This window comes from Arachis hypogaea, chromosome 4 (genome assembly GCF_003086295.3).
Source record: "Arachis hypogaea cultivar Tifrunner chromosome 4, arahy.Tifrunner.gnm2.J5K5, whole genome shotgun sequence".
Taxonomy (NCBI): domain Eukaryota; kingdom Viridiplantae; phylum Streptophyta; class Magnoliopsida; order Fabales; family Fabaceae; genus Arachis; species Arachis hypogaea.
In genome coordinates, this window is record NC_092039.1 from 9,653,069 (window position 1) to 9,681,045 (window position 27,977).

Genomic DNA, 27,977 nt, shown 5'->3' on the forward strand with positions numbered 1-27,977 from the left:
GTACATGGAATAGCAAATGACAACGGACATTCACAAACAGAAGTCACTCCTTCATGTGTGTTTGGTATAACCTCACCATTATAATACACTCGCAAGTTTGTAATATTTTCCATAACTTCAACCTCACTTAATCCGACTTTTTTGACACACTTAATTGCCAAAAAAAACTAACAACTATGACATATGTACAAGAAAGAAGAATATAATGAGTAGAAGTGGAGTGAGGCAAGTTGAACGAATCTTGTTTCGCATTTATAGGGAGGACTTTTGATTAAAATATTTTTTTACACAAAACACAACCTGCGTTTTTAATTCTCTAAGAAAAATTCTGATAATTCATAAAACGCAACTTGCGTTTTGTATCTTCCAAAAAAAAAGCTGACACAAAAAGCAAAATGCAGGTTGCATTTTGTTGTTTAAAAAAAAAACTATCATTAAACGCAAATTGCGTTTGGACTAAAACGAAATAAAAAAAATTAAAAACCTTGTATAAAACAAAACGCAAGCTGTATTTGTTTTGTTTTCTAAACAAAAAAAATGAAAAAAAGAGTAAAATGTAAGTTATATTTTAAGCTAATACCATAACAGTAAAAATTTTGTTCATATGTCCATTTTATTACACAACACCAACATTTTTCTCGTAACGAATAAAATGAGCCACACAATGATGATGTGAGAGAACATTGACGAAATGGATAAAAATAAGGAATAATTATTACGAATAGATTCTTTTGAATGATAAAAAAAAGATACATTTGCAATTCACAAATGAAAACACCATGTAGGAGCAACCTCTCCTTTAATTATATATATAGACACGCATTCTTTTGGTGTTGGTCTATAAATTCGTTGTTGTATTGATTTTCCTTCTTTCATAGTAATAACTAATCATTATATTCTTTTGGAAAGGGAAACTATTTGAGGTACGCTTCTTCATCTTCCATCTTCTATCTTATTAACAATTCACTTGAGCATGCCCCTTTCGAATTTCAGTTATAGAATACCGACTCTGATCTATGCACGTTGACTTTATAATCAAACCATTATTGCTAGCTTTCTCTTTGCCTTAAAATAATCCTTAACTAATAATTAGAACTACCTTAGAGTTTTGTGTAGATGTATACCTAATAATAATTTTGTCATATAACATATGCTTTTCTTTTTTGTCATATAGTTCAGAACATCATTAAATCAAATTCCAATCCCATTCTATATGTTTCTTAAATAGTTTATATAGTAAAAACCGATGAGAAATCAAATAAAAGTAAGATATTATTCCATTTTGAATCGAGTTAAATTAGTATTAAACCTTTGAATGTGATATTGGGTTCGATTTTCTTAACATTGGATATAAAATATATAATGTCTTGGTTACTATCTAGATTTGTTTAACATTTTTATATATATATATATGCTAATTACAGATCTAGATCAAGATGTGGAATGTAAATCATTGTTGTTGGGCAATGGTAGTGATGTTATCAAGCACATATTCATGGGCCTTTGTGACTGAAAAAACAGCTGTTTTTTTATCTCCCAAGATTGAGATAGGAGCAGGGAAAAGTTCAAACAAATTATACTACGATGTTGATTTCCCTAGAGGCCATATTGCACTCAAGAGTTTCAATGCTGAAATAGTTGATGAGAAAGGAAACTCTGTGCCTCTCTATGAGGCCTATCTTCACCATTGGATTGTTATGAAGTACCATCAACCCAAAAATGCCACAAAAACAAACCCAGGTATTGTTTTTTTTTTCTTTAATTTCTTTTTATAATTTGTTTATATCTTGATGTTGACTTATTTAAGTAATATATAACAGATTCAAATTGAAAATACATATATAAAAAATTACTAGAGAGTCATCATAATTTATTATTGTTGGTTTTTATTTTTAGTCATTAATCTATTTTTTTTAATCTAATAATTCAATAACATATTTTATCCTGTACTTTTAAATATTAATTGCTAATCAATGGCCAAAACTAATAAATTTTGATGACTTTCTAACCTTTTTTGTATAAAAAATAGCGTGATACAAATGTTTAATATATTTTGTTCATCTAAAAAATAAGACAAAATAATATGAGTTTTCTATATTTCTGTATCTAATTTATATTTGTATTATAACATTTGCATTTGATAATATTAGTAAGACAATATAAAAATTTTATTTAGAACGAAGATACGTATAAAATACAAAAAAAAATTGCCTCTAAAAAATATTTATATATATTCTTATTTTCTAAAATTGAGGATATAGAAAATATTTAATATTTAATATATCTCTGTTTCAATACAGAATCTAATTAAACACAACCTATTATATCTCAGTTACTAATATATAATATTATATTCAAATATAAAAAATTGCATAATTATTACACTGATTAAATTCAAAGAAAATGATAATATTTTAAATTGACAATGCTACTGCTTCTTAATTATATTTTTTTTTCTTCTTATAAAATTATTTACCGTCCTTATAGATATGACCAAAAAAAATATTAATATGATAAATAAGAAGTGAAAGTATAATTAAAAATGAATACCGTTATCAATTTGAAAGTGACATTATAATTTTTTTAAATAACAAAAAAAATCATTAATAAAACTCATATAATCACTAATAAAAGATTAAAAAGATACAAAGAAAATTATATAATAGCTATAGCTCAAATGACATTAGTTTTTTTATTGTTTACATTATTTAGTATTTTTATTGTCTATTTATATTTTTTCTTTTTTCATACTCATCTAAAAGTTGCGGGTTTTAGTCTCACTCCTAACTTTAGAATATATATATATATATATATATATATATATATATATATATATATATATAATTATTCTGTTGGTCCTTATAGTTTCGCAAAATTTTCAATTAGGTCTTTATAATTTTTTTCTTTTAATTGGGTCTCTGCACTAATTTTTTTTCAATTAGGTCCCTCTTGATAGTAATTGACTTAATTGTATAGGAATTCAACTAAAAAAAATTGATGCAAGGACTCAAAAAAAAGAAAAAAAAGTGTATAGAGTCAATTAAAAAAAAATTAGTACAAGAACTTAATTTAAAAAAATATATATATAAAAACCTAATTACAAACTTTGCAAAACTATAGAATAATTAAACTTATATATAATAATAAACTAATATATATGGTACTTGTACAGGTATTGAAATTGTGCAAAACAGTGGGTTATGCCAATACAATACTCTTCCATATTACTTTGGAGTTGGATCAGAAACAAGAGGAGTAGAAACACACATTCCAGACCCTTATGGAATAGAAGCTGGAAACCCTCCAAAAGGGTATGATGAGAAATGGGTAATAAATGTTCATGCAATTGACACAAGGGGTGTCCAAGACAAGATAGGCTGCATTGAGTGCAGGTGTGATCTCTTCAACATCACAAAGGATTCAGATGGAAAACCTTTGAGTCCAAGTTACCATGGAGGCTTGACTTGTTGCCCTGATGAGAGTCAATGCTTGTTGAAGAAAGGATTCAAGCCTCAAAACAGAACCTTGTATCTTAAATACACTGTCAAGTGGGTCACCTGGGAACACTATATATTGCCTCTTAGGGTTTATGTGCTTGATGTTACTGATGTTGTCAAAAATAACACACATAATTGCCTGGTAAGTCAAATTTCAACTTGTGCTTATATAGTTAATAATTAATTAGTAAATAAAGTGCTTGATCAAGAAAAAAAATATTTTTATTATTATTTAAGAAAAAATTATATCATTCGTTGTTTTTTTTATTTTAATTTGCTCAAATATGTTTAGTTGTGGAGTAGTTTTGTTGTTTTTTCTTATATAAAAAAAATTAATGTTTAAAATTTATGATTTTGACAGAGGATATACCATGAAAGTTTTAAAGTTCATTTTTTATGAAAATTTATTACATGTAAAATTTCGATTAATGCTTAAGATATGAACCGGATAAAGAGTTATGTATTTAGATAATTTTTAAAATAATTAATTTATTACTTTTGCTGATTTGATAATACATGATTAGTGGTTTGTATAGAAAGATTTATACTAATTGAATGAAAATTAAATTCTAAAAAAAATTAGGTCAACTATTCGAAAACCCGGTAAAAAACATGAAACTCAGCCTGTTGTCATGGCCTTAAACACATCTATCACTATCGTGCTGACACTCAAATTTATTAACTTTCACTTTTTATTTATAGCCATACACCTCCTCAATAGATGGTTAGGATTAAATCTAATCAATGATCTAGATTAATCATTTAGAACCTTCATTACAAATATCCATCATACCATAATTTTTAAATACTTCTAGATTGTTTCGTATTATTCTTCATATTCCTATAGACATCCACACTTTTCTAGAATATTCCATGATCTTCCAGAGTCTTTTAGAACCTTCTAAGATATTTCGCGACCTTTTATGACATTTTAGAACGTTCTGAAACCATCTAAAATATTCTCAAATACTTCAGAAAACTATATAAACATCGTTAAATCTAACTTTCTAAAATTTATCGTGACACTGTGCTTTAATTTTTTCATATAGGATTAGATATTTATGAATTATTTGGATGCGTAATTAACTAACAAGAGTTATTTATTTTGGTGCAGGTTGAATATGATGTTTTGCCTTGCAAGTATGGAGGTAAATGCGTTGATGTGAGGAGGACAAAGCTTCCAATGAACAAAGGAGGTTATGTCATTTATGGTGTTGCTCATGAACATGTTGGTGGCACTGGTTCAACTCTCTACGGCCAGGTAACTCATCTAATCATAATATAGAAAAACATCATCTACACTGATGGAAAGAAGAAATTGATAAAATAATAAAATAAAAAATTAATTATTATTAATAAATTTACAATTTTAAAATATATGAGTTTTATAATTTGGCTATTTTTTCTATATTAATTGTTATTAATTAAAAGCATGAATTCTTTTATTTATATGGAATAATTTTTTTTAATTGATATTAAACAAATCGGACCATTCGATTTTGAAAAAATGCCAACTTAAAATCAGACTATGCAATTTAAATATTTTATTTTTTATAAAAAATAAAATCAAAAAATTTTTAGAGTTAATACTCAATTTTGCTTATAAAATTTGAAGTCAGATATAATTTAACCTTTAAAAATTCAACAGACTCAAATTGAATTTTGAAATTTACAATTGTAATTCACATTGTCACATTAACTCTAATCTCCATTAACGACGTGTTAATTTGGTAGATTAATCTGTAGCGATTTGGATTCCTTACCTAACTTTCATGTGATCAAGATTTACTAGAGTTTTAGAAATTTGATTGTTGCTTCTAGAGTCATAAAATTTTTAAATTAAACTTATTATTGTCATTTTTGTGAGGATGTTGAGAAGCCAATAAATTTCTAGAAAATTTTAGTCATATAAATTCTAAGTGAAAACTTCAAATTTTAGCAAAATAACGTACAAAATCAACACACTATTTATAAAAATTTACTCAAGAGTTAACATTAATAACTATTGTAAATTTTAGAAACCAAATAGAGTCTATTGTAATTTTTAGGAATAAATTTAAATCTAATCTTAAATTTTAAAAATCTAATTGAATGTTAAATATTAATTCTAATTTAATTTAAAAAATTCCAAGAGCGTAGATCTAAGGGTCTAATTATTTATTTTTATTTTTTTAAAATTAAATAATACAAATCACTTAATTCGATTTGTACTAAGACCATTTATCCAATTTTAAAATTTTACAATAGCATAACGGAAAAGTATAGGTAATCTATAACAATATATAAAGCCAATATAGAGAGTTGACCATAATTTTGGTGTCCAATTTTTTGGACTATATTAACCCTACAATAGACTATTTCATAAAGCAAATTTTAAGGACAAAATAGACATAAAATTTGTTTTAAAAAATCCAATAACTTCCCACTAAAATAAAAACAGTTTTGTTACTTCTATAACTATAATAACACATCTTCTATTACCTCCGTCCACTGCAGTTTGGTTTTTACTTTTCTATATTTGTCTTGCTATTCTGTTATTCTCCTTTCTTCAACACTCTCGCCTCCATCTTCTTCCATTGCCTTCATCCACTGCAGTTGTAAATTTTCTTCAGTTTGCAGCAGTTATTAATTTTACGTGTAATATTCACTTATATCTCTTCTCTTTAGTTTATTTATCTAATCTATATTTTCAGTTATTTCTCTATCTTTTTAATTTATTCCTAACTTTTGACATATAAAAATAGCACTATATCACCTTTTGTTTTTATCAATTTAATGTAAAAAGAAATAATTTTTTTAGTCTTATCAATTTGATGCAGAAAGAAAACTGATTCTTTTTATTTGATATCTGTTTTTATGTTTTTTATATGTCTTTGACTATCAATGATTGAATAAAAATTTTATAAATATTTTATTATTTTTTAAATTGCTTTGCAATATTTTTTTTTTATTTTCCAAACTATTGATTATGTAGAGTATTATATTCAAAATTTGAATACATAAATATTTACTTTGAAACTAAATTAAATTATTAATTTTGTCTACCACAATATTATTTGTTTTACATATTGACTAAGTTATTTGATTGGCATATATATATATATATATATATATATATATATATATATATATATATATATTATATATATAGAACGCAAAAAAATTCGCACCTATTAAGGATTCGTTAAAAACATTAATATGTTAATTTCCTAAACTATCTAAGTACTGGATTTGATATTTAATTACATAGAGTAGTAGGTTTGACATTTATTAATTTCCTAAATTGTATTACAAAAAAATTAATTAATTTAATATTATTTATTTGTCACATAATTAACATATAAACGATAAAAAAAAACCTATACCTACCAATGGTAGAATGAAAAATTCTCACACATATTTTGTTAATTTTTTTATTTGTAATATATTTTACATTAGATAATATTATTTTTTTTATTGATTATTAATTCGATAGATAACACAATAAATGTAACAATATAAAAATTTTGTTAATTGATTTTTCAAATAATTTAGCGACCTAAGATAAGAATTTTGTTAATTGATTTTATTAATCTATTTTTTATTTTTAATATATTTTATATTTGATAATATTATTTTTTATTAATTATTAGATTGACATATAACATTTAAATGTGGCAAGATAAGAACTATGTTATACATTTTTTATTATTTCAACCTTTATAATTATTTTCTTCTCTTTATTTTTCTATGTCATGAGCCATGTAAATTTTAATTTATTATTTTTCCTATATATATATATTCTATTTTTTAACTATTTTATTTTATTAGGTTTTTTAATTTATTTTATTGTATTGTTCTTTTACTTTAAAAATTTTAAGGCCTAACGATCTTTCATTTAAACGATTCAAATTATATGATAAAGAAGTAGTTTAAGAGAATATAGGTTTGAATTTTAGTAATTTATTAAGTCTAATTATTAAATAAAAAATTAAAAATATTCTAAACTTAAAAAATTATTTAATAATAAAATTGAGTTTGTTCAAAATCATAGAGAGAGAGACGGAGAGAAAGAAAAAGTTAAAATTTTTTACCTAATTGTAAAAATTCACCACCATCAAAACTATTAAACTTGAGTATATCATGTGAGGATTAATAAGAAGCACACTAAAACTATAAATCTAAAAGTTTTCTATCTCTCTTTATATAGTGTTTTCACTTTAAGTAACTATTTTAAATGGATAGTATTCAAATGACAAACAAAATAATAAAAAGATTCACATTAGATTATAAAAATTAATCTCATCCTTATAATATAGTGGCATTATTTCAAAACATGTAAAATAAAATAATAAAATACACTTTAATTAATGTGCACAATAAAATAAATATGAAACTTAGATAGTAGTAGTCAAACATGAATAGCAATGGTTGCCTTTTATCCTAAGGTACTATATTAAATTGCGACTTAATTTTTTAATTATTAATTAAAAAATATACAGTTATATATTTTTTTATTATTTTAGTTAAAAATAATATATTTTGAGATTATTTTTTGGGATTACTGACATCAAATTTTGATAATTTGAAAAAAAAATTAATGTCTTACTTCTTTTAACAAAACTTCAACAACTCATAAAAGTTAACAGAATAGACAAGATTAAAAGTTGCGATAATAATACTTGGTGATAATTAATTACGGTCGGGTTAAGAGAAGGTGGAAGGAGAAGAAAAAAAGAGAAAGGAGAGTAAGGTAATATAATAATGACGATGAGATAATAACAAGTATGTGTATAGAGAATAATAGTAGGAGAAAGAATATTATTTGATATAATAAAGGGATATAATAAAAATATAAATTAATAATTTTAAAAAATATCAAAATTAAAGATAATTTAAAAGATTAAATATAAAATAAAAAAAATTAAAATATTTTTATCAATTAAAATTATGCACGAAGATAAATAGTGTTTTAAATATAAATTTTTATCTCATCTTCAAATTAAATACTATTAAAAATAAATAACTAAACTTAATAACGTTTATAAATAGTTAATTTGTAAATAATATTTTTAAATTTTAATTTTGATTTTGTTACACATAATAACAACATAATAAATTTGTTTAATATCTTATTTAATTTAAATTTATAAATTTATACATTCTAAAAGCAATTTGATAATTTGGGTAAAAATTTTAAATACTTTATGTCTTACTTCTTTTAGTGAAACTTCAACAACTCATAAAAGTTAACAGAATAGATGATTATAAATCAAAGTAATAGACAAGATTTAAAGTTGCGATCATAATACTTGGTGATAATTAATTTCGATCGGGTGACAAGAAGGTGGGAGGAGAAGGAAAAAATGAGAAAGAAGAATAAGAAAATATAATAATGACGATGAGACAATGACAAGTATGTGTTTAGAGAATAATAGTAAGAGAAAGAATAGTGTTTAATATAGTAAGAGGATATTATAAAAATATAAATTAATAATTTTAAAAATTAATAAAATTAAAAAATTTAAAAAATTAAATATAAAATTAGAAAGAAAAATAAAATATATTTTAACAATTGAAATTATGTATGAAGATAAAGAGTCTTTTAAATATAAATTTTTATCTCGACCTCAAATTAACTACAATTAAAAATAAATAATTAAACTTAATAACATTTATAAATAGTTAATTTGTAAATAATATTTTTAAATTTTTATTTTGATTTTGTTACACATAATTTTTCACTAATAATCTTGAAGCGTTTATATAGTTATTTATATGGTCAATAAATCTGACAGTTTTTCAAGAATCGAGAAGTTATCGATAAAGAGATGTATGATGAATTATGAATGATTTTTTCCGAATACACAATTTTTATACTCTCCTATTTTGCTTATTAATTATTCTTATAGTTTGATATTTAAAAACAAAAAAAAAGCATTCTCATTACTTCTATTTTTCAATATTTATAAAAAAGTGAAGGCTTTTTCATATTCAGATCCATATTTTGACCTACCACTTAAAAAAGATGAAGACAAATATGAATATACATGATATTTAAGTAAAAATTATTTTTTGTAAATAACTAATATGTATTTTGGTTCATATATACTCTTTTTGAATCAGGATAATGTTATTATCATTATTTTTTAAAATATATTTTTTCTGATAATATATATACCCTTTTATTATGAGTTTTTATAATTTAACATTTTAAAGATATTTTATAATAATTTTAATTTTAATAAAATATGATATAAATAACGTCACGTCAATATTAAAATAAAAAATATTTATCTAATAAATTTAAAAAATAAATAATATATTAACAAAAAAATAAAATTAATTTCTTAAAAACAATAGAAAAGCGGCTGAACAGGTACGATGTTGAGCCGCTAGTATTTATAATGACGGTATTGAGATGATACCTTCCAGAGACCACCATTCTAATAAATAAAATTTCTTTAATATATCATAAATCATAATATCAAGCTCCTTGTCTTGATCCAATGATGATGTCACATGCACACACGTATGAATTCAGCAGTTTGTAATTTATTTGTAGGGATATCATGATTCGTGATTATCAGTTTAGGAATTTATAAAATGGGAGTTGAGGAATACCCTAAACAAAATCTACAAACAATATTTAAAAATTTAGCAATGTTTCATCTTATTCTTTGCACGTTTCTTTTTCAACGTGGTGTCATTGTCATTCTTGTCACTGTTTTCGTTGTCGTTGCTGTTGCTACGGCCTGCGTTATTAATTTTGTTGTTGTTTAGTTTTTTTTCCTCATCTTCTTTTATTATTATAATTATTGTCTTCGTCGTTTTCATCTTTTCTTAATTAATAAAATACACATAACATTTAAATAATAAAATATATTTATAGTAAAAATTTATATGTTATATATAAAAATTTGTATTATATATAATAATTTATATATTATATTAATAAAATATATATAATATATAAATTTTTGTATACAATACATATATTTTTAAAAGATTATATATCTAAAATATTGATTCAGCTAATTAAAAATATATTTACAGCAAAAAGATTGTATGTTATAGACACAACACATAAATTTTGGTATATAGTATAAAAATTGATACATAGCATAAATTTTTTTATGTACAGTATAAAAGTTTTTAGAGGATTACATAACTAGAATATTGACTTAACTATCTAACAAAATATATTAGCAGCAAAAATGCTACATTAATAAGTTTGTATGCTGTATCGATAAATTTGTGTGTTTTTCAGCAAAAATTTGTATGCTACACACGGACAAAAAGTAGTGACATATCCAAGCTTTTTTTTTCCGATAGACTTTGTGCCAACTTGATTGGACTTAGTTACAAAAACACTTATAAATATAGTATCACTCTAAAATATTAATTGATATTCTTTATGTTAACTCTTATACATAATTATTCTAAATATATGTAAAAAAAATTCTACTTATACATCATTGTAATTTCAAAATATCGATGTTGAACAAAATTTATTTTAATATATTTTTGTCCCATTACTAAAATTTTTTGGGTCCGTCATTGGTTATACATAGACTTCTTTTTTCAGTAAATATATTTTATATAAAAAAATAAGCATCAATTATAAAAATAAAAGTGTAAGATTTATAAAAATAAATATAACTGAAATTTTATTAAACTATGAAAAATAGGCACTCACTGTTCAGATAAATAAATATGTAAGACTACTAAAAATAACTAAAATAAGCATAACTGAAATACTGTTATAATTTTCTTTTTAATAAATGTTAATACTTTTTATTGTGAAATATGTTTATAAGCAAAATGGATATAGTATTTTATAGAGCTTTTCTAAGTACATATTATGATCATAACATACTAATCAAATATTAATTTGTGAGAATTTAACTAATTTCAGGATGGAAGAGTTATATGCAATTCACTACCAAAATATGGAAATGGAAGTGAAGCAGGAAATGAGAAAGGGTACCTGGTGGGAATGACAACTTGCTACCCTCGACCTGGCTCTATCAAGATCTCTAATGGTGAAGTTTTGACTTTGGAGGTTGACTACAGCAACACTAAGCTGCATAGTGGTGTAATGGGACTTTTCTACCTCCTTGTTGCTGATGACCTCCCACATCACAAGAACTAAAACTCATGCCATGTAATTCTTTATATCTTCTATGATATTATTTTAGCATTTTATAATAAGTTATGGGGTGGAACTTGTAACTAGTAAATAAATGCATATATTCTTTGTGAACAAGAATATATAACTGTGTTTGTGTGATTTTATGTTACTGTATATGTAATATGTTCTCTTACTACAATTAATAACAAATAACAGTAATTATGAATATGGCTGATTTTATATTACTAACATGATATTTTCATTCCCTCTTATATTTATAGTTTAATTACAACTTGCAAGGCCTCTCCTCTATTGGAATTTCCAAAAGGATGTTACAACTAATGCACATCAGCACCTATACAATATGATATTTGTATTCCTATGAATATTACAACTACTTGGGTTGTGTTTTTTTCATCTGTTTCAAAATTTCTCTACACACTATCCTCTTGGCTGTTTTCCTATCAGCATAGCCAGTGTATTCATAACTATAAATGGTGGTCCCATTGGCTTGTACCTCCATCAAATAAGAGGTGACACCATCCTTGCGAGACCGATTCTTTTCTATTTTGTAACTTTCTTTCTGGCATAGCTCCGACAACTCTCTGGTGGGATGCATTGTTAACGTTTCCGGTGTAACAAGCGGCTCCAGAAGCGGTCGTATGCATTGCCACACGGTTTCTTTATTATATTCCGAATCAACGAAAATCGCTCCGGCCAAAGACTCAATGATGTCTCCAAGTACCTGTCAACAGTACGAACAATCTTATATCTCGAAAAAAAACAAGTCTAACTACAATTGGAGAATCTCATGATCCAAAATATAACAGCTAACCTTGGGAAATGATATGTCTAACTCCCATACAATAGGTGATGCTGAAGAAAACTTTGCAACTTCATTAACTATGACTACAATATCCTTATGAAGATCTTGTGAAGCATGTAGAATGTGTTTGTGCAACCCGGCCTTAACTGCGGACCATGCGTAACAGTCGTTACTCACAGACGCTGATCTCATGTCAGTTAACTGGCCAGGTGACATTCCAGGATATTTATTGTCCAAATGCCTCGTAATGAGATAATCCAATACTGAGTCCCCAAGAAATTCGAGTCGCTGCAGAGCATCGAGAAATTGTTAACGAAAAGAAGTGTACAGAATCTATTTTACTAATGATCAAAAAGATAGGCCCATCAACAATAGTGTGTACCTGATAACATCTTGGAATTTCGGGCAGCATGTAAGAACCATGGGTGAAAGCCTCCACTAGAAGATGACGGTCATGGAAGGAGTAGTTTAAGAGAGATTCTAGAAAGTTCACATTTATCAGCCTCTCTGGTTGAATGCTATAGTGCCTCTCATAGGGTGAAAAATTAAAGTTCACTTTGATGCCAACCCAGTTCATAAACAACAGTGCGGCCTCTTCACCACTGGTGCTAAGGTAGGCACCAATTAGTGCCTCAACAACATCAGCAATAACCTTTCGTCTTAACTTTCTTTTTCCACTAACAAAAGCTTTTGCCCCCTTGGAGTCCAACTCTTCTAGTTTTAAACTTGTTGATTTATAGCCGGGAACAGCCCAAGTTTGTGGGTCAAAACGTGAATTTCGTATGAAGCCCTGCAACTCAAAAAGAATAATAGTTAAGTAACAAGTGTCAAACAAACTACAAGGAATAAAAACCACAAATAATTGAAGTGTTTAACTTAATAATGCAAAATGCTGTATAATAGATTAATAGCAAAGCAAATATAATAATCAACCCAAAAGATGAAATTCAGTGATTTCAAATTATAATTCTATATCATCAAATTTCACAGCTTCAACTAAATAGAACAAATATTAAATTGTCTTCATGCAAAACATTAAAGGAAAAAAGTACTAGGTTGAGAAATCAGCCGTAAAGGCAACGAAAATGTACTTCTAAACAAGAATATGGATAAAATGTCCTATAAAATATAAATGCTACAAAAAAGAACTTCTAAACCAGAATCTGAATAAAACTTCTATGAAATTGTAGCAAAATATGAGAAGTGAATGATTGAGAGAAAGAGAGAGAGAGAGAGAGAGAGAGAGTACCGGAAGGTTACAACTGCACCCAAACTTACATAGGGCAGCATTAGAAATTATCTTTTCCCTCTTCACAGTAAGAAGACCTTCATGGTGATTTGGATATGTTTGAAAGAGGTGCTGACTAGTTGCATATTTTAAGAAAGAATCTCCAAGAGTCTCTAGAGATTCGTAGTGAAAGCTCTCCCCGCAACTTTTTGAAGTGATTGCTTCCAAGACCTACATTGCAAAATGCAATTACCATGGTATAAATATCTATACAATGTTTCAAAGAATCAAATGAAGGGGAAAAGATACCATCCATGAGCGAATTTAAGAGACTCAAGTAGTACCCTACCTTGCTAGTTGAAACCACATTTTGCATGCAATGATCCAAATGCAGCTTCTTCAAGTTAGAAGCTACAAGCAACGACTCAACTCGATGCATAATGGATGGAACAAATGAGAAGGAATGAATGGTACTAATAGGCACTGGCGACATGACTATATAGCACAGTTCAGGAGGTAATTCAACTGTGCTCTTGCTCGCTTCAGAAACTGGAAGGGGAAAAAGGTTAGGATTCAGATTGGGTCACACAACGGCAAGGCATGTAAACAAATAGCGCTAAACATAATATACTTCTATACTTTTGAAAAGGAACATTTAGTGTTTTTTATTACTTAAAAAATCTAAGAAATAACCAAGCTAACAAACTTGATTCCTTTTGATTATAATTATACTTAGTTGCTTTCACTTAATTCCTTATTACATGCAGAAAATTCCAATTCATATTAACAAGAAATAACCAATCCCTTTACTTTATCATATGCTTCAAACCATTGGATTTGACAAAACGAAATTTCAAAAAGCTTAACCTGTGTCCTCCTGTTGTTTGTGTCCATGACAATAATTTTTAACATGATAGAGATGCCTTGCATTAAGCAGTCTTTGTTGTTCAAACTTCAACTTAATGTCATGCCTGAAACATGGAAAAAGATAGTACAAGAATAGCACACCCCATTAGAAAAAATTAACTTGAGAATACGCTTCAGCAACAAATAAGTACCTACTTTTGCATAAAGTACTTCTTGTATGTGGTAATTCCACCATGCCTTAGGTTCAAATGCGAGTTTCCATTCAAGCACGTTATATCAGTTGTGATATAAAAATGATCATTATGAGGAGTATAAACCAAAGAGTTCCTTAGTATGCAGGTGCAAACACGGCCGTTCTTTGTCCATACATTGAGAGAATGATTTCCACAAGCAAATTTTGACGGATACAAAGAATTGATCGAGGACCAATCGACAGAAAGTCTTTGCTTATGGGTTGGAAGCAAGAGATAATCAATCTCCGGATCGCCTTCTGAACATAGGTTGTCTGCAGATCTCAGCTTCTCCATATTATGATCCAGGAGCAGTCGAAGAATTGTCACCTGGAATCTCTTGCATAAAAGAACCTGCAGACAAAATATAATAACTTTTCTGAATTTTCCAACACCTATCTAATTTGCTATGCACTATTGAAGAAGGAAAAGGAAACATACCTGATTTGGAGAAAGATCGATGGTTCCTGTGTATCTCAACTTTACACACAAACTACCTTGGTCATAAGGCATTTGGAATTCCTTGCTTCCAATTTCTCGATCAAGCTCCACTCTCAAGGCAACCACAACATTAGATATATCATCACTAAAATTGGAGTTTAACTCCATTAGATAGCAATGATATATTGTATTCTCCGTATTAGAGAAGTGGTTCACCAATTCGCACGGCATATAACTTGGTTGCTCCTCATTGAAAGGTTCATTCACTGTAAGAATTGGATTGATATTGAAGCAAACCAAAGGTTACAGGCATAAACAGAATTTTATTTCCAAGTAAATTAATATTCAAAATGAGAATGAGAATTAGAAGGGCAAAATAGTGGAAGCCAAGAGTTTACCAAAGTCTTGCATCTCCCCTTCTTCAACATAAATTTTGGGAACAAGATTATCTGTCAAAGCTCCAATCTTATGAAGTTGCTTGCATGCTTCAAGGCAAGCAATTTTCTTCAAGGCTTTCTTGTCACCTTCTACACAAACAGTTTGTATAGGACAACTTTTCGGAAGAAGCAATGTTCCTGTTTCTTTTACCCACCTTGGAGTGGGTTTAAAGTACCTAATAATAAATAAAAATATAAGGGAAAAAAAGGAACAAGATTAATGGAGAATGCACTAGCATCTCAAAATAGGGTTCATAAAAGTGAAGGAAGCAAAACTAAGATGTAAATCATGTAATTTCGGCCTGAATGAACAAACTAACCCGTCTGAAGGGAGCCAAGAGCAAAATATATGTATCAGCTCAATGCTAGAACTCAGAGTCACAATGGCTTTAGTGCTTTCAACTCGATAAACTTCCTCATTGAATTGATCACTTTCAAAATGATCAAATGGAAGGGAAGAATGACGCAGTGACTCCTTCCTCATAAGATCTCCACTAGCAAGGTATTGCTCTAGCCGAGAATATGTGACTGAATCCCCACTGAAATTTCAGAACAAAATTAGGTAGTTTCTTTGGAGATATGTTGCCAATCTTACTCTATGCAACATATCATATAAAATAGCAGTTATATAAGTGCTAAAATAATATTAATACACAGGACGGCAGGAGAATAAATAAAAGGAATTACCGTTGAACCATTAATATGTAGTCTGAATTCTGCATTCTAGCACGGCCACGGGACTGTATGAAACTGCACACAGTGGGACAGGGGTCAAATCTGATAACCAAATTGCAACTTTGAACATCTAAACCCTCTTCAAGAATTGATGTCGCAACAATGATATTGACCTACATATGACAACATTTCCTTAATTAAAAATAAAAGATGAAATTGATTGTAATAATAATATAGTGAATGATCTACGAAAGCAACAAACCTTGCCCATACGAAACTCTTCCACAATTTCATTTTGCATTTTTCTGGATTGATTATGTACACCAGTATTATTTCCTGCTATGCATTTCGTCTTCCAGCTATTGTATTTTGGAAGCAATACATTCAATAGATCCTGGAGGACAATAGCTGTAATTACTCGTTCAACAAAAACTATGCATCGCATGTCAGACAAACCCCTGTAGTTTTAGCATAAAGGGTACATATGTCAACATAGATTTAATCATATTCATAACCAAAACAAGAGAAACATATACAAACATATCATAAATATTTATTACGGGATAGACAAAATAAAACAACTTCAGTTTTGCGAATTGCATCAAAATGTTAAATGTTAGTTCTTGTGAATAAATAAATCAGAGGAGAGATAAGCAGTACCAATCAATAATAAAGAAAATGAAATGAACTTAAGGGACAATTTGGTACAGACGATCAAGGAATGAAAATTTTCTCGAGTTAAAATGAGTAAATTTTGTGGAAAACTGATTTTTCACCTCTATCATTACACAATACCTAACTGACCCCAAATGAAATTTCCAGCCATAAAGTATTCAGCTTCTCAAATCAAATCTAATATCAACTTTCAACTGCTAATAATGAAATTTAAATCCTAGAAGCCAGACCTATCAATGATGGTAACACCCACATGCATGATTTCTAAATGGAAATTTTTCAGCGAGGATAACCTGTACTCAAGCAGTGTGTCAACAAGACAACAAACTTTGGAGGTCATCAGCCCCATATCCTTATCCGATTTAGTGTTATTACCAATAAACCGCTGAGGACCTGTGCAAGAAATATATTTAAAAATTAATTAATTACATTAAACAGTGCAAGCAAATTCATATTTAAATTCTCACATTTTCTTGTAAAGGTTTTAGAGTCAGTACCAGATGATAAGTATGTCTTAAATAGCTTCACAGTATCTAAATTAAATTCTTTCACAAATATATCCCCAGATTTAAATGATTCACTTTCGTGGGAAGATAAGAACTCTGCAGCCTGTCACATAAACCCCAAAAAAAATGAATTTAAGTAAGCAACCATGAACAGTTATCGATGCTATAGACTCAAAGAAGAAAAGGGGAAATAAGAACCTTTAAAGCCAACCAAACACCAAGTGTATCCAAGCAAAACATAATGGAAGAAAAATTCTTTGTTATCCTCTTGTGTGCAGTCTCAGCAACTGATGTTGTGAAATGTAAAGTTTTCAAGGAGAGTTCATACTGTTGATCAAATAAAAAAATATCCTTAGTCAATAATCTCAAGGAAATAATCAACACTTATTTGACCCCAGAATGGAGATTAACAATTAAATATAGGAACAAACCTGCTGTTTTAACATATTGAGTTCAACTGCTAATTTTTCAAATAACACATATGGAATTTCATTTTTCATGTAAAACTTGAACTTTGGAGTTGAGATTGGTATGAACTTTGCAATGACATCTTCACTTACGCATGTGTATACCTTCAATTCAAAATGTTATGTCAGACAAAGTGTGCATTACAAGATCAACTGATAATACTAAATTGAAACTCAAGAGAGTCATTAGATAGAATTGAATTATTCTAGCCACATTTCAAGTTAGAACATTCTAGCATCAATATAAGGCCTCAAGGAATGTCAATATTCATAGTATAGGCAGGGTGTATTAGAGGTAGAAAATCCGAAGCAACCTTTGAGTCCATTAGTGTCATTAGGTCACGGATATTTACAGAGAGGGAGTATTCAGAGCTTCCAACTGGATCAAGAAAGTGAAAAAGGAGAAAAAGTTTAGGAAGTTCAGAATTAGAGAATAAGTGACATTATTGATTATCTTATTTTTATAGAAAAAAATTTAAAAAAAAAATGAAATGCAGAGAGACAAAAATGTTACAGTTGTATACCTTTTGACTTAATGGGAGATGCAGTCATCCCAAAAATTCGAGGGAGGTCAGAGATACCAGAGTTCAATTCTCTATGATAGAACTCCTGCATGAAATTAAATCAAATCTTGTAAAGCTGACAACAAATTGTTTCACCAAATTACACCAGCTTGTTGAGATTGGTTTTAATTATTTTATTTAAAGAAAAAATCTCAAATTTATTTTACAGTCGTATTTAATAAAGCAAAATGACCAACACTACAACAAATGGCTAACATTATAAGCTTACTTTCATTATGCAGGCATAAGGGTCTCTACCCTTAGCATGATGGCACTCGTCCATTATTAAAAGCTTAATCATGTCAAGTTTGAGAAAACTGTGCCTCAAGCTTCTGAGTAATATAGCTGGAGTCATGACAAGCACCTTAGACATTCAAAAGAAAAATTTGTTGATAATAAGTTAGTAACCACCTCTAAGCTATGCAAGCAAACAAATATTTCAGAAGCTTCACACTTAAAAGAACAAAAGATGCATGTCACACTTAGATAAAACTGAATATTGAAAAATGGAAAGCCGGTAGTCTTCTTTTCCATTTTCTTTGAACACAGAGGCTTAGGCTAGAACTAGAACTAGGATTGACTTCAAGAATAACATGAATGCTACTAACCTTGACCTTTTCATTTTTCTTTTTCAGGCATTAGCTACTAAACTTGTGTAATACATTACAGGCCCTATGCCATCAACAACAGCAACCAAGAAAATAGTGTATTTCTTTTCTCATTGCCAAAAGGGATAAATTACAATAGAAAAATTAAGCTTCAGAAATGCAAAAACATGAGCACACCAAACCAACTGGGGTTGAACACGAATTCACATGTGGCATAAGCAAAAGGCCTTTTGGTTGTGCAAATCAGATTTTTTCACATTTTAACAATGGAATCTTTAGTTGCTAGAAATGTAAAACCCATCACCTCATGTTCATCTAATTCTTTTTTCCATGTAGCAGCATCCCAGTAGTCAACTCCCATATCTCCCCAGTACATTCCAACTTTCAAATCAGTGTGCGTTTTCACAGCTTCAGCTTGCTACAATTTCAGGATTGAAATAACAAGAAGCAGGGAAATGCACATAAGAAAAGCAGTGTAAAAAACAAAAGAAACACTGATCTAAGCTCCACCATTGACAAAGTGCAATTACATAATATATCTCAAATTTCCAAATACAAAGCCATAAGAGAGGGAGGTGCATACTTGAGTCACCAACACAACTTTTGGAACCAAGAACACCGCAATGTGCCGAGAAGGCTTACGCAGCATATAAGCATAACTGCGAAGCAGCATGATCGCAATGAGAGTCTTTCCTGATCCAGTCTCCAAGAACACTATAGTGTTTTCATGAATAGCTTTCTCCAGAGCTTCAAGTTGATAACTGCAGAACGAAATAAATGAATACAGCACCAACCCAACACAACAACATCACAATCAACGACAAAACTAGAATGCTCAACTTCCGAACATAAATCAAAACTAAAAAACTCACCTTCTAGCAAATGGAAGAGGATCAGCTAAAGCTTGAAGCTGGCTTCCATCATCAATTTCCATCTGGATCGGTTCCATGATTTCAACCTGAAGTTACCAATCAGTGCAAATGAGTCAAAGATGCTTCCTTTATTTGATCATAGAAGAGAAGAGATAAAAGCCAAACAAAATTAGAGAAACCCAGAAGACAAATGGAGGTTACCGAGACAAAATGAGGAAAAGGGTAGGCACTGAGATTGAGAAAGATTCAAACTTTGCACTTAAAAACACACACAAAGCAAGTAGATTGAACAGTGTTTTTCTCTTTCTTAAGCCGGAGGCTGCTTGGTGCCCAAGGAGCTTGATAGTGGAAATGGCAGAGAAAAAGGACCCACAGGTCAATCATACGAAAGTGACACACACACACTGTCACTGCTGCTTTTTTTTTTTTTTTTCAGTTTTTCTCAATTGGAATTTCCGAATTCTGCCCCCGTGTGTGTTTGTGTATGGGCAATGGGTGTACATGAATTCTCCCAGGCCTCTGCAAACGTTTGTATACGTACATATATACGGTATATAGTACAGTACTTATTAGGAGTAGTGGTTAATTTATGGAATCTGCTATGGTTGTGTTGGGGACATCAGTCGCAATCTTGGAATAACGTTAATTGGCCACAAAAGACTAGAAAGTAGAAACATTTTTCAAGTTTATAGGAGTTCTTGAATTTGGGATATCTTAATCAGTGTTTTGCTAGAAAGTAGGGAAATTTTGTTTAGGATGATGGTGTCTAGGGTGTATCACTATCACCTTAATAAGTGGTAAATTTTGATTTTTCACTTGATAAATGGTCTTTAGCATAAATTGAACACGGTAATTTTTGTTACTTAATTTTTTTAAAAAATAAATAAATAATTAGATACTCAAATTTACGCTTTTTTAATTTTTTAAATTAATTTATAAAATAAAAATTTAAAAAATATAATATTAAAATTAAATCACCCATTTTAAATTTGTTTCTCTTCAATAATAAATCAGATGATTTAATTTATTTAATATCAATTTGAAAAAAAATGTACTCCGTACAAATAAAAAACATCCATGTTTTCAATATCAACTTACAACACACATATTTTATTCATTAAAAAGAATAAAATAACAATTAGGTTTATAGAGATTTCAATTTTTAACTAATTAGTCTTTAAAAAAATACTAATTTAGTTCTTTATAATAACAAACGATGTATATACTATGTTCTTCTATAAAATCTAGATTCTCTAATATTTTGATTTCTGACTAATTAATTTTTAAAAAAAAATACTAATTAGATTTTTCATAATAGCAAATTTTGACTATGTTACGTATATACTAAAATTAATTACTAAAATTATCTATCAGTATGAAATATATATTAAAATATAAATATATATATTAAAAATAAATTAAATTACACATATATTTATACACAAATACATTAATAGCTAGTTTTAGTAGCTAATATTAATGTGCGAATAACATTTTTGTAGTAAATAATGAATATATATATATCTTTTTGTCTATAAATAGTGTGAAACAAAATTAAGTTTTTCATGTATCTCATTATCTATAATAGTAGATATCACATTGCTCCCACATGAATATGAAACAATGTAATTTTAAGCCATAAAACATTATTATTTTTTGAATTTTCATATAACATTTATTAATTATTCTATTTACTATGAATTATATTAAAATAAGTGAAATTTTATTTCAAAATTTATTATCTATATAATAACAATATTTTATAAATAAATACGTCACAATAATTATCAACACATATAAACACCACCATTAAATATCACTTTACTTAAAAAAAATTAGCCGAAAGTAGGAAAGTAGGATCCTTTCAATCCATAATTAACGACAATACAATGCTTTCTTGGTTTATGTTACAAGCAGTGTTATTTTTTGGTGACTCGTTACAAGCAGTGTTTAAGTACACATGCCTAGTAACCAATAACGATGATTGCCCTAAAGAATGTTACAAAAAAGATTAATCTATCTGTCTATCTATTATATATTATTAAAATTAGGGCATAAAGATATTTTTTATTTATTTTATTTAATTTATTTGAATATATTAATTAATTAATTAAATTAAGATAAATATTAAATTATGTAATATTTTATTTTATTACATTAATTATAATTAATTAATTATATTATTTTTTTTGTCTTTGATTAGTAATTTTTAAGAGTATTATAATCAATTATTATTTATTTTTATTACGATAAATATTAAATTATTTAATATTTTATTTTAATTATTTGATTAAATGAATTTTTTAATTTGTATTAATTTTTCGTCTTATATATTTTAATTAATAATTTTTAAAAGTATTATAATTTTTACATGACATACTTATAAGATATTTTTTATTTATTTAACTTATTTCATAGTCAAATAATTATAATTAATTTATTATATTAATTATTTAATTTAATTAATTCAAATATATATTATTTGATTCAATTTGTTATCACATTAATATTTGAATCAATATTTACTAAATGTTTTTCTTCATTTTCTTCTTTAATTTTAAATATTTTAATTTTAAATTTCATATTTTATTCATTATTTTATTTTTAATTTTAATATCAAATCTAATATTTTTATTAATATTTTTTTACCCTAACTCTTATCTGCAAGTTGTAAAAAGTTAAACTCTAATTTACTCCTACAAATATCAATTTTTCTCTTATAATTATTAAAATCTAATAAATAAAATTAAAATTTAAAATTTATATAACTATCATCACATACATAACATAAATTAAAATAAAAACTTAAATATAATACAATATTATTAATTATTTTATATATATTATATATATACCGGGCAGGTATTACCCAAAGCCGATCCTACACCGTTTAAGATCTCGTCCCGCTAAAACTCATTTCGGTGCGAGTAATTACCTGCTACAAACGAATAGGGACGGATTAAGTACCTGTGAGTTCGGATAGTATTCGTACCCTATTACCCTTACCCAAAATAAAATCAGGTTTAATAAGGATAAAAGTCCACCATAAAAAAAGTAGCCTTTTTTACTTACCCGATCTCTTGAGAGGTTGAACAGCCTTACTTATTTAAATAATTAACTACTTTTTTAAATATCTCCTACTAATAAAGGTAAAACTACTTTTAAAAAAATGGTTATTTAATATATTATAAATACACTGACATACTTTAGATATATTCAAGTTTTAATCTACTAAAAACCTACTTAAAATTCTTACTAACTTAAATATTAAAATCTTTTGCAGGTACCATTTTCTTTTCAACAAAAATTCAAATGACAGTACTTTGATACTAGTATAAATCAGACCGTAATGGGAGAGCAGAGTCTCAATTAGGGGTGAAAGTAGAAACAGGCCAAGCTTTACTCGTAACAGACCTAACATGTCATGTAGTTCATTGGTTTGAGTCTAGCCTGTTATAGACTCTTTATAAAGTACTATGTCTGACTTGTTATTCAGCCTGACTTGAACTGAAGTCTATTAAAAAGTTAAATTTTTTTTTACAAAAATAAATATTATTTAAAAATTTTATTTTTTAATAAAAATATTTATATATAATATGTCATATTTAATATTTATAAAAATTTTTAATCTTTTAAAATATTTAAAATATACAAAAATATTTATAATAAAATATAATAAATTTAAAATATTTCATAATTTTATTAATAAAAAAATTATTTATATATTTAATTATGTTTTAATAAATTTAAACAGATTTAATAAACCAATAAAATTAATTAATAAATCTAGGTATGATTTATTAATATATTAGGACTTTTAAAAAAGGACGAACTTATACCTATTTAAACTTTTTTCACCCTTAGTCTCAACTCATACCGAGCTTTTTAAGTGTCGCAGTTAATTTTTTTATTGTTTAATTTATCAGGCTTTGATTATTGGATTTAAAACTTTAAATGGTACGGGATAGCCCAGTTGTGCCTTTGTCACTGTGTGCTGGATGGGTCCCGGACTCTAGGTTTATTGTTTACTAAAATTTAATTTGGTAAAATTTTATTTTTTAAAGGTAGCTTATGAAAATTATATTTTAAAAAATAATTGTTTAAAAATTATAGCACTTGCATTTAATAAAATTATGTGTAAAATAATTTTTAATAAACACAAGTACTACACATACACCATAAAAACTATAGTTGAGGCCAACATATTTTTATAATAACAATAATAATAATAGTAATTAAAAACAGGTTAAATTACATTTAATTGAATTTATATGTGCTTGTAAAATAATTTAATAGGTCATTTTAGCTATATTTTGGTATTTTTTATATTAATTTATGAATAAAAAATCAAAATAAATATGTCAATGTAAATAAATACTGAAATGTGTATGCTTAAATATACTAAAAAATTTACGTTCGGACAAAATTTTTTTATTATTTTAAAATAAATGAATAATAAAATAATATATGCTTAAATACCAACACAAAACTAATTATAAGTCATAATAATTTAACAAAGTATATATTATGAGATCAATCACTGCTAGAAAAAAAGAAAAAAAAAACTAACATTATATCTTGTTACCACTTATTTCAAGATATGATATTTCTATATCAACTCATAAATACTATAATAATTTCATTTGTCATTCATAATATTATTATTCAATAAATTCAAAAAAAATATATTATTATAAAATTATCAACTGAATAATTGTTAAATTTAATTTATTATAATGTTTAATTATTCCAAATATTTAAATTCTTTAATTCAAAATCTAATATTTATACCCTCAACACTAATTCTAATACTATTAACGGCAATTTCAATGCAAACAAATTAAACCATTATCAAATTTAACATTGGAACCGTCCATCTAATATGACTTAACAATATCTGTAATGGGCCCTCGAGCAAAATTCTATTTCTCCTATTGGAAATTTGGAATAGGTTACGTGGGATAAACAAAATGGAATTTAGAGCATTCAATTGCAAATAAAACTATCAATCAATTTAGGTAAGACATGCTATTATCATTTTGATAACACCTAAAATTTTTCCTTTTTTATTTCTCGAGGATGCGGAGATATTTTTAGTTAAAATTTTATTATTTTCCTTTTTTATTGATATTTGTCATCTACACACGTAGAAGAAACTATCCATCTACACGATAGTATGCGCCATTTTTGTATATATTTAAGTGCTTTCAACAAATAAGAAAAGGGCGTCACTCACATATGGCGGTTAAAACATCTTATTTTTTTTGAATGGTAACGTGGCTTTTTTAAATTGTAACATGCGTCCAGTAATAGATCTCAATATAGCAACACTTAATTTAGTAAAGATTTTCTTAATTGGTTTGGCACAATATGATTAAAGTGGTGATGGAAGTAGATAAATAAATAAAAAAAAAATATTTGGAGTGAGTCAGACATGAGAAAAAGCTTTGGGTTGGACAACAAAATAGAACAGTAATGTTATACTATATTATTTATATTTTTTATAGGAATAAATTTTTGTTCTAAATATTAAGAATTAATGAATTATCACAAAAAAATTATATTATTACTTACTCTAAAAAAAGAGTTAGATATCAAATGAATAAAAAAGATTAAAAAAAAGAAAACTAATAAAAATTTGAAGATAAATTAAACATTTTATTAGAAAAAGTATGAAGATAAAAAAATATATATTTGAAATTAAAAAAGAAATAAATAAAATAAAGTATGTCATGTTATAAAATACATTTTTTGCAAGTTGTGAATTAAATATTAGAATGTTAGTAATTGATATAATATTTTAATTCTTTTAGCTGGTAATTGTTCTAATAATTAAGATAAATTAGTTGTTAAAATTTTTTTACATGATTATGAAACATTTTAGAATGTCTTGGAAAAATTTAAAGGATTCTATAAAATTCTATAAGATTTTGAAAGGTCGTAAAATATTTTATAAGAGTAATGATTTATATAGAGATATAAAAAATAGTTTGTAACGAAAATTTTGAATGATCAATCTAGACCGTTGAATAAATTTAATTTTAATAAATTTATAATTTAAAGTTGAATGTTTGTTTAAATTTTTTTATGACTACTGTTTGTATGTCAATGCCACCTTTCTTGACAAGTTCTCAAGTCTTTGTTTTTATCAGTATACTTGAAATTGATCATGTCAGTGGTCCTAACTGCTATATTTGGAATTATCATGAAATTAAAGCAATTAGTGATGTGCTGGTGCAGAAATTTATAAAACTATTATTTTTATACACTTTTTCTTCTTTTTTCACAATGATCAACAAAAAAAAATCATTAAATTATGATGCTTGAATATTGATATGAATATGAAATAAAAAAATACATAAATTTTAAATTTTTATAAGATATGGAGATATAACATATATATAAAATATAAAATAATTGTTAGATAAATTTTAATAATATTTTATTAATATTAAATATATTTTTAATTATTTTTAATATTTTTTAATTTTATATAAAATATTTAAAATATTTTTTATTTTAATAAATAACAATATATTAATTTTAAATTTATTTTAAAAATATATATTAATAATAAGACTGAACCACATATAATAATATTTAAATATGTCTAAGTATATTTAAAAAAAAATTTTATTTTTTATTAATATACAATTGAATATAAAAAATATACGTATTAAATTAATGGGTGTTGTATTCAAAATATATTTAAAATAAGAAAACGGCAATTTAGCAAAATTTTCATGTAGTCAACAAATAAGAATTTAAAATATATATTATCAGCCAGAGTGTAAGTAGTAATTCACTCTATGAAAGAACAAGAAAATGCTTCTCCAGTTTTTTTTAACACATTAAGAGTGTTAAGTTTTAAATTTGGCTTAAGACTTTAATTTATGCCCGTCACTTGTCAAAATTAATTTCATTATTGCTGTAACCTTTTTCATTTCTACTATCATTTTTAGAAATTAGAATATTATGCTGACCTTAGCTTGCATTAATATCCAGTGACTTGTTATTAGGAGCTACATTTATTCTAGATTGTCACGTTTTCTTATTTTGGATCATACATACATACATACATATACAACATTGGAACAGGAGATAAAGTTTCTGCTGAACTCAATGGTGAATGGTTATTATTTATAAACTATTATAGTAATATATGAAATGACAAATGATGATGCATGGGAGTAGTAATATATTACTACTTAATAGCCTGGGAGGTTAGCACATGGGATTTTCTTGATGAATGAAGAAATATGATAAAATTTTATTTTTTAAGATTTTTTTTATATAACTTTAGGCATAGTCATATATATGTCCATGTATTATATGGTAACTTTATACATAGTTTTTCTATCATTACAAATTATAAGTCCATGTATTATAATGATAATTTTTTAGTCATTTTGTATTTATCAGTTATATTTAAGTATAATAATATAAAAAAATTATATTTATTTAGTATTTTAAAAGATGAAAACAAAGATTATAACTTTTTAAAAGAATATTTTTTATTTTTCAATAATATTTTACTTTTTACTAAAAAAAAATCAATTACACTAAAAAAAAGAAGAACTTTTTGCTTACCGCCTTACTGGTATGTGGTATATCCAAAGTCCAAAGACGCATTATTTAATAAAAAATAGAGCTGCAAGAGAGGATGGAATACAATCACCTGTTGATGCAATTCGTGATGGTGGAGCTTGTTTCTCTTTTGACGAGGAAGATGATGGGATGAGGAAGACGAACACGAAGACTGAGTGCTTTCTGTTCTCATTGCAGTCTTGTCTTTTCTTGTCATCTCCATAACAACAACAACAACGACCACGGCTTCGATTTAGGATTTTGTTTCTACCGTTATTGTGGATCGAGGTTTATAAGTGATTCGTGTGTTGCTATTGAATGTTTCTTGCAGAAAGGCGGTTAGTGTTAGGTTTCTGGCGAGGCACGGCGGCTCGGAGCCAAGGCG

At 26.8% G+C, this 27,977-nt stretch overlaps 2 protein-coding genes across 4 annotated transcripts; one reads left to right on the forward strand and one right to left on the reverse strand.

The window, feature by feature from the left end:
• The first annotated feature begins 783 nt into the window (after positions 1-783).
• Positions 784-11,836, forward strand: LOC112796187 (uncharacterized). The gene is made up of 5 exons (XM_025838534.3): positions 784-923; positions 1,425-1,740; positions 3,173-3,639; positions 4,612-4,758; positions 11,395-11,836. Exons 2-5 carry the CDS (start codon positions 1,437-1,439, stop codon positions 11,629-11,631), a joined length of 1,155 nt encoding a protein of 384 aa, XP_025694319.1. The 5' UTR covers positions 784-923; positions 1,425-1,436; the 3' UTR covers positions 11,632-11,836.
• LOC112796186 (endoribonuclease Dicer homolog 2) lies at positions 11,827-27,951 on the reverse strand. 3 transcript variants are annotated; one of them, XM_025838530.3, is made up of 24 exons: positions 27,684-27,823; positions 22,861-22,940; positions 20,006-20,091; positions 19,717-19,894; positions 19,438-19,551; positions 18,755-18,889; positions 18,487-18,571; positions 18,277-18,341; positions 17,927-18,067; positions 17,694-17,822; positions 17,487-17,598; positions 17,283-17,382; positions 16,577-16,772; positions 16,327-16,487; positions 15,960-16,178; positions 15,601-15,815; positions 15,203-15,468; positions 14,727-15,115; positions 14,532-14,635; positions 14,014-14,213; positions 13,686-13,895; positions 12,819-13,226; positions 12,446-12,724; positions 11,827-12,355 (listed from the first exon to the last, which is right to left on the reverse strand). In XM_025838530.3, the coding sequence occupies exons 3-24, from the start codon at positions 20,080-20,082 to the stop codon at positions 12,005-12,007; spliced, it is 4,134 nt and encodes a 1,377-aa protein (XP_025694315.1). In that variant the 5' UTR covers positions 20,083-20,091; positions 22,861-22,940; positions 27,684-27,823; the 3' UTR covers positions 11,827-12,004. The 3 variants fall into 3 exon arrangements, with proteins under 3 accessions (XP_025694315.1, XP_025694314.1, XP_025694316.1); XM_025838529.3 differs by lacking the exon at positions 22,861-22,940 and having other exon boundaries at positions 27,684-27,951; XM_025838531.3 differs by lacking the exons at positions 22,861-22,940; positions 27,684-27,823 and adding an exon at positions 20,207-20,544.
• Between the last annotated feature and the right edge of the window lie 26 nt (positions 27,952-27,977).

What these genes read in the sequence shown, in the direction of transcription:
- LOC112796186 (XM_025838529.3), bottom strand. Translation starts at nt 27,815, where the DNA reads ATGGAGATGACAAGAAAAGACAAGACTGCAATGAGAACAGAAAGCACT. An exon ending in TCTTGGCTCCCTTCAGACGG is followed by an intron (nt 15,816 to 15,959) that starts GTTAGTTTGTTC and finishes ATTTATTATTAG; the next exon opens with GTACTTTAAACCCACTCCAA. An exon ending in AAATTCCAAGATGTTATCAG is followed by an intron (nt 12,725 to 12,818) that starts GTACACACTATT and finishes GATGCTCTGCAG; the next exon opens with CGACTCGAATTTCTTGGGGA.
- LOC112796187 (XM_025838534.3), top strand. Translation starts at nt 1,437, where the DNA reads ATGTGGAATGTAAATCATTGTTGTTGGGCAATGGTAGTGATGTTATCA. An exon ending in ATAACACACATAATTGCCTG is followed by an intron (nt 3,640 to 4,611) that starts GTAAGTCAAATT and finishes ATTTTGGTGCAG; the next exon opens with GTTGAATATGATGTTTTGCC. An exon ending in GTTCAACTCTCTACGGCCAG is followed by an intron (nt 4,759 to 11,394) that starts GTAACTCATCTA and finishes AACTAATTTCAG; the next exon opens with GATGGAAGAGTTATATGCAA.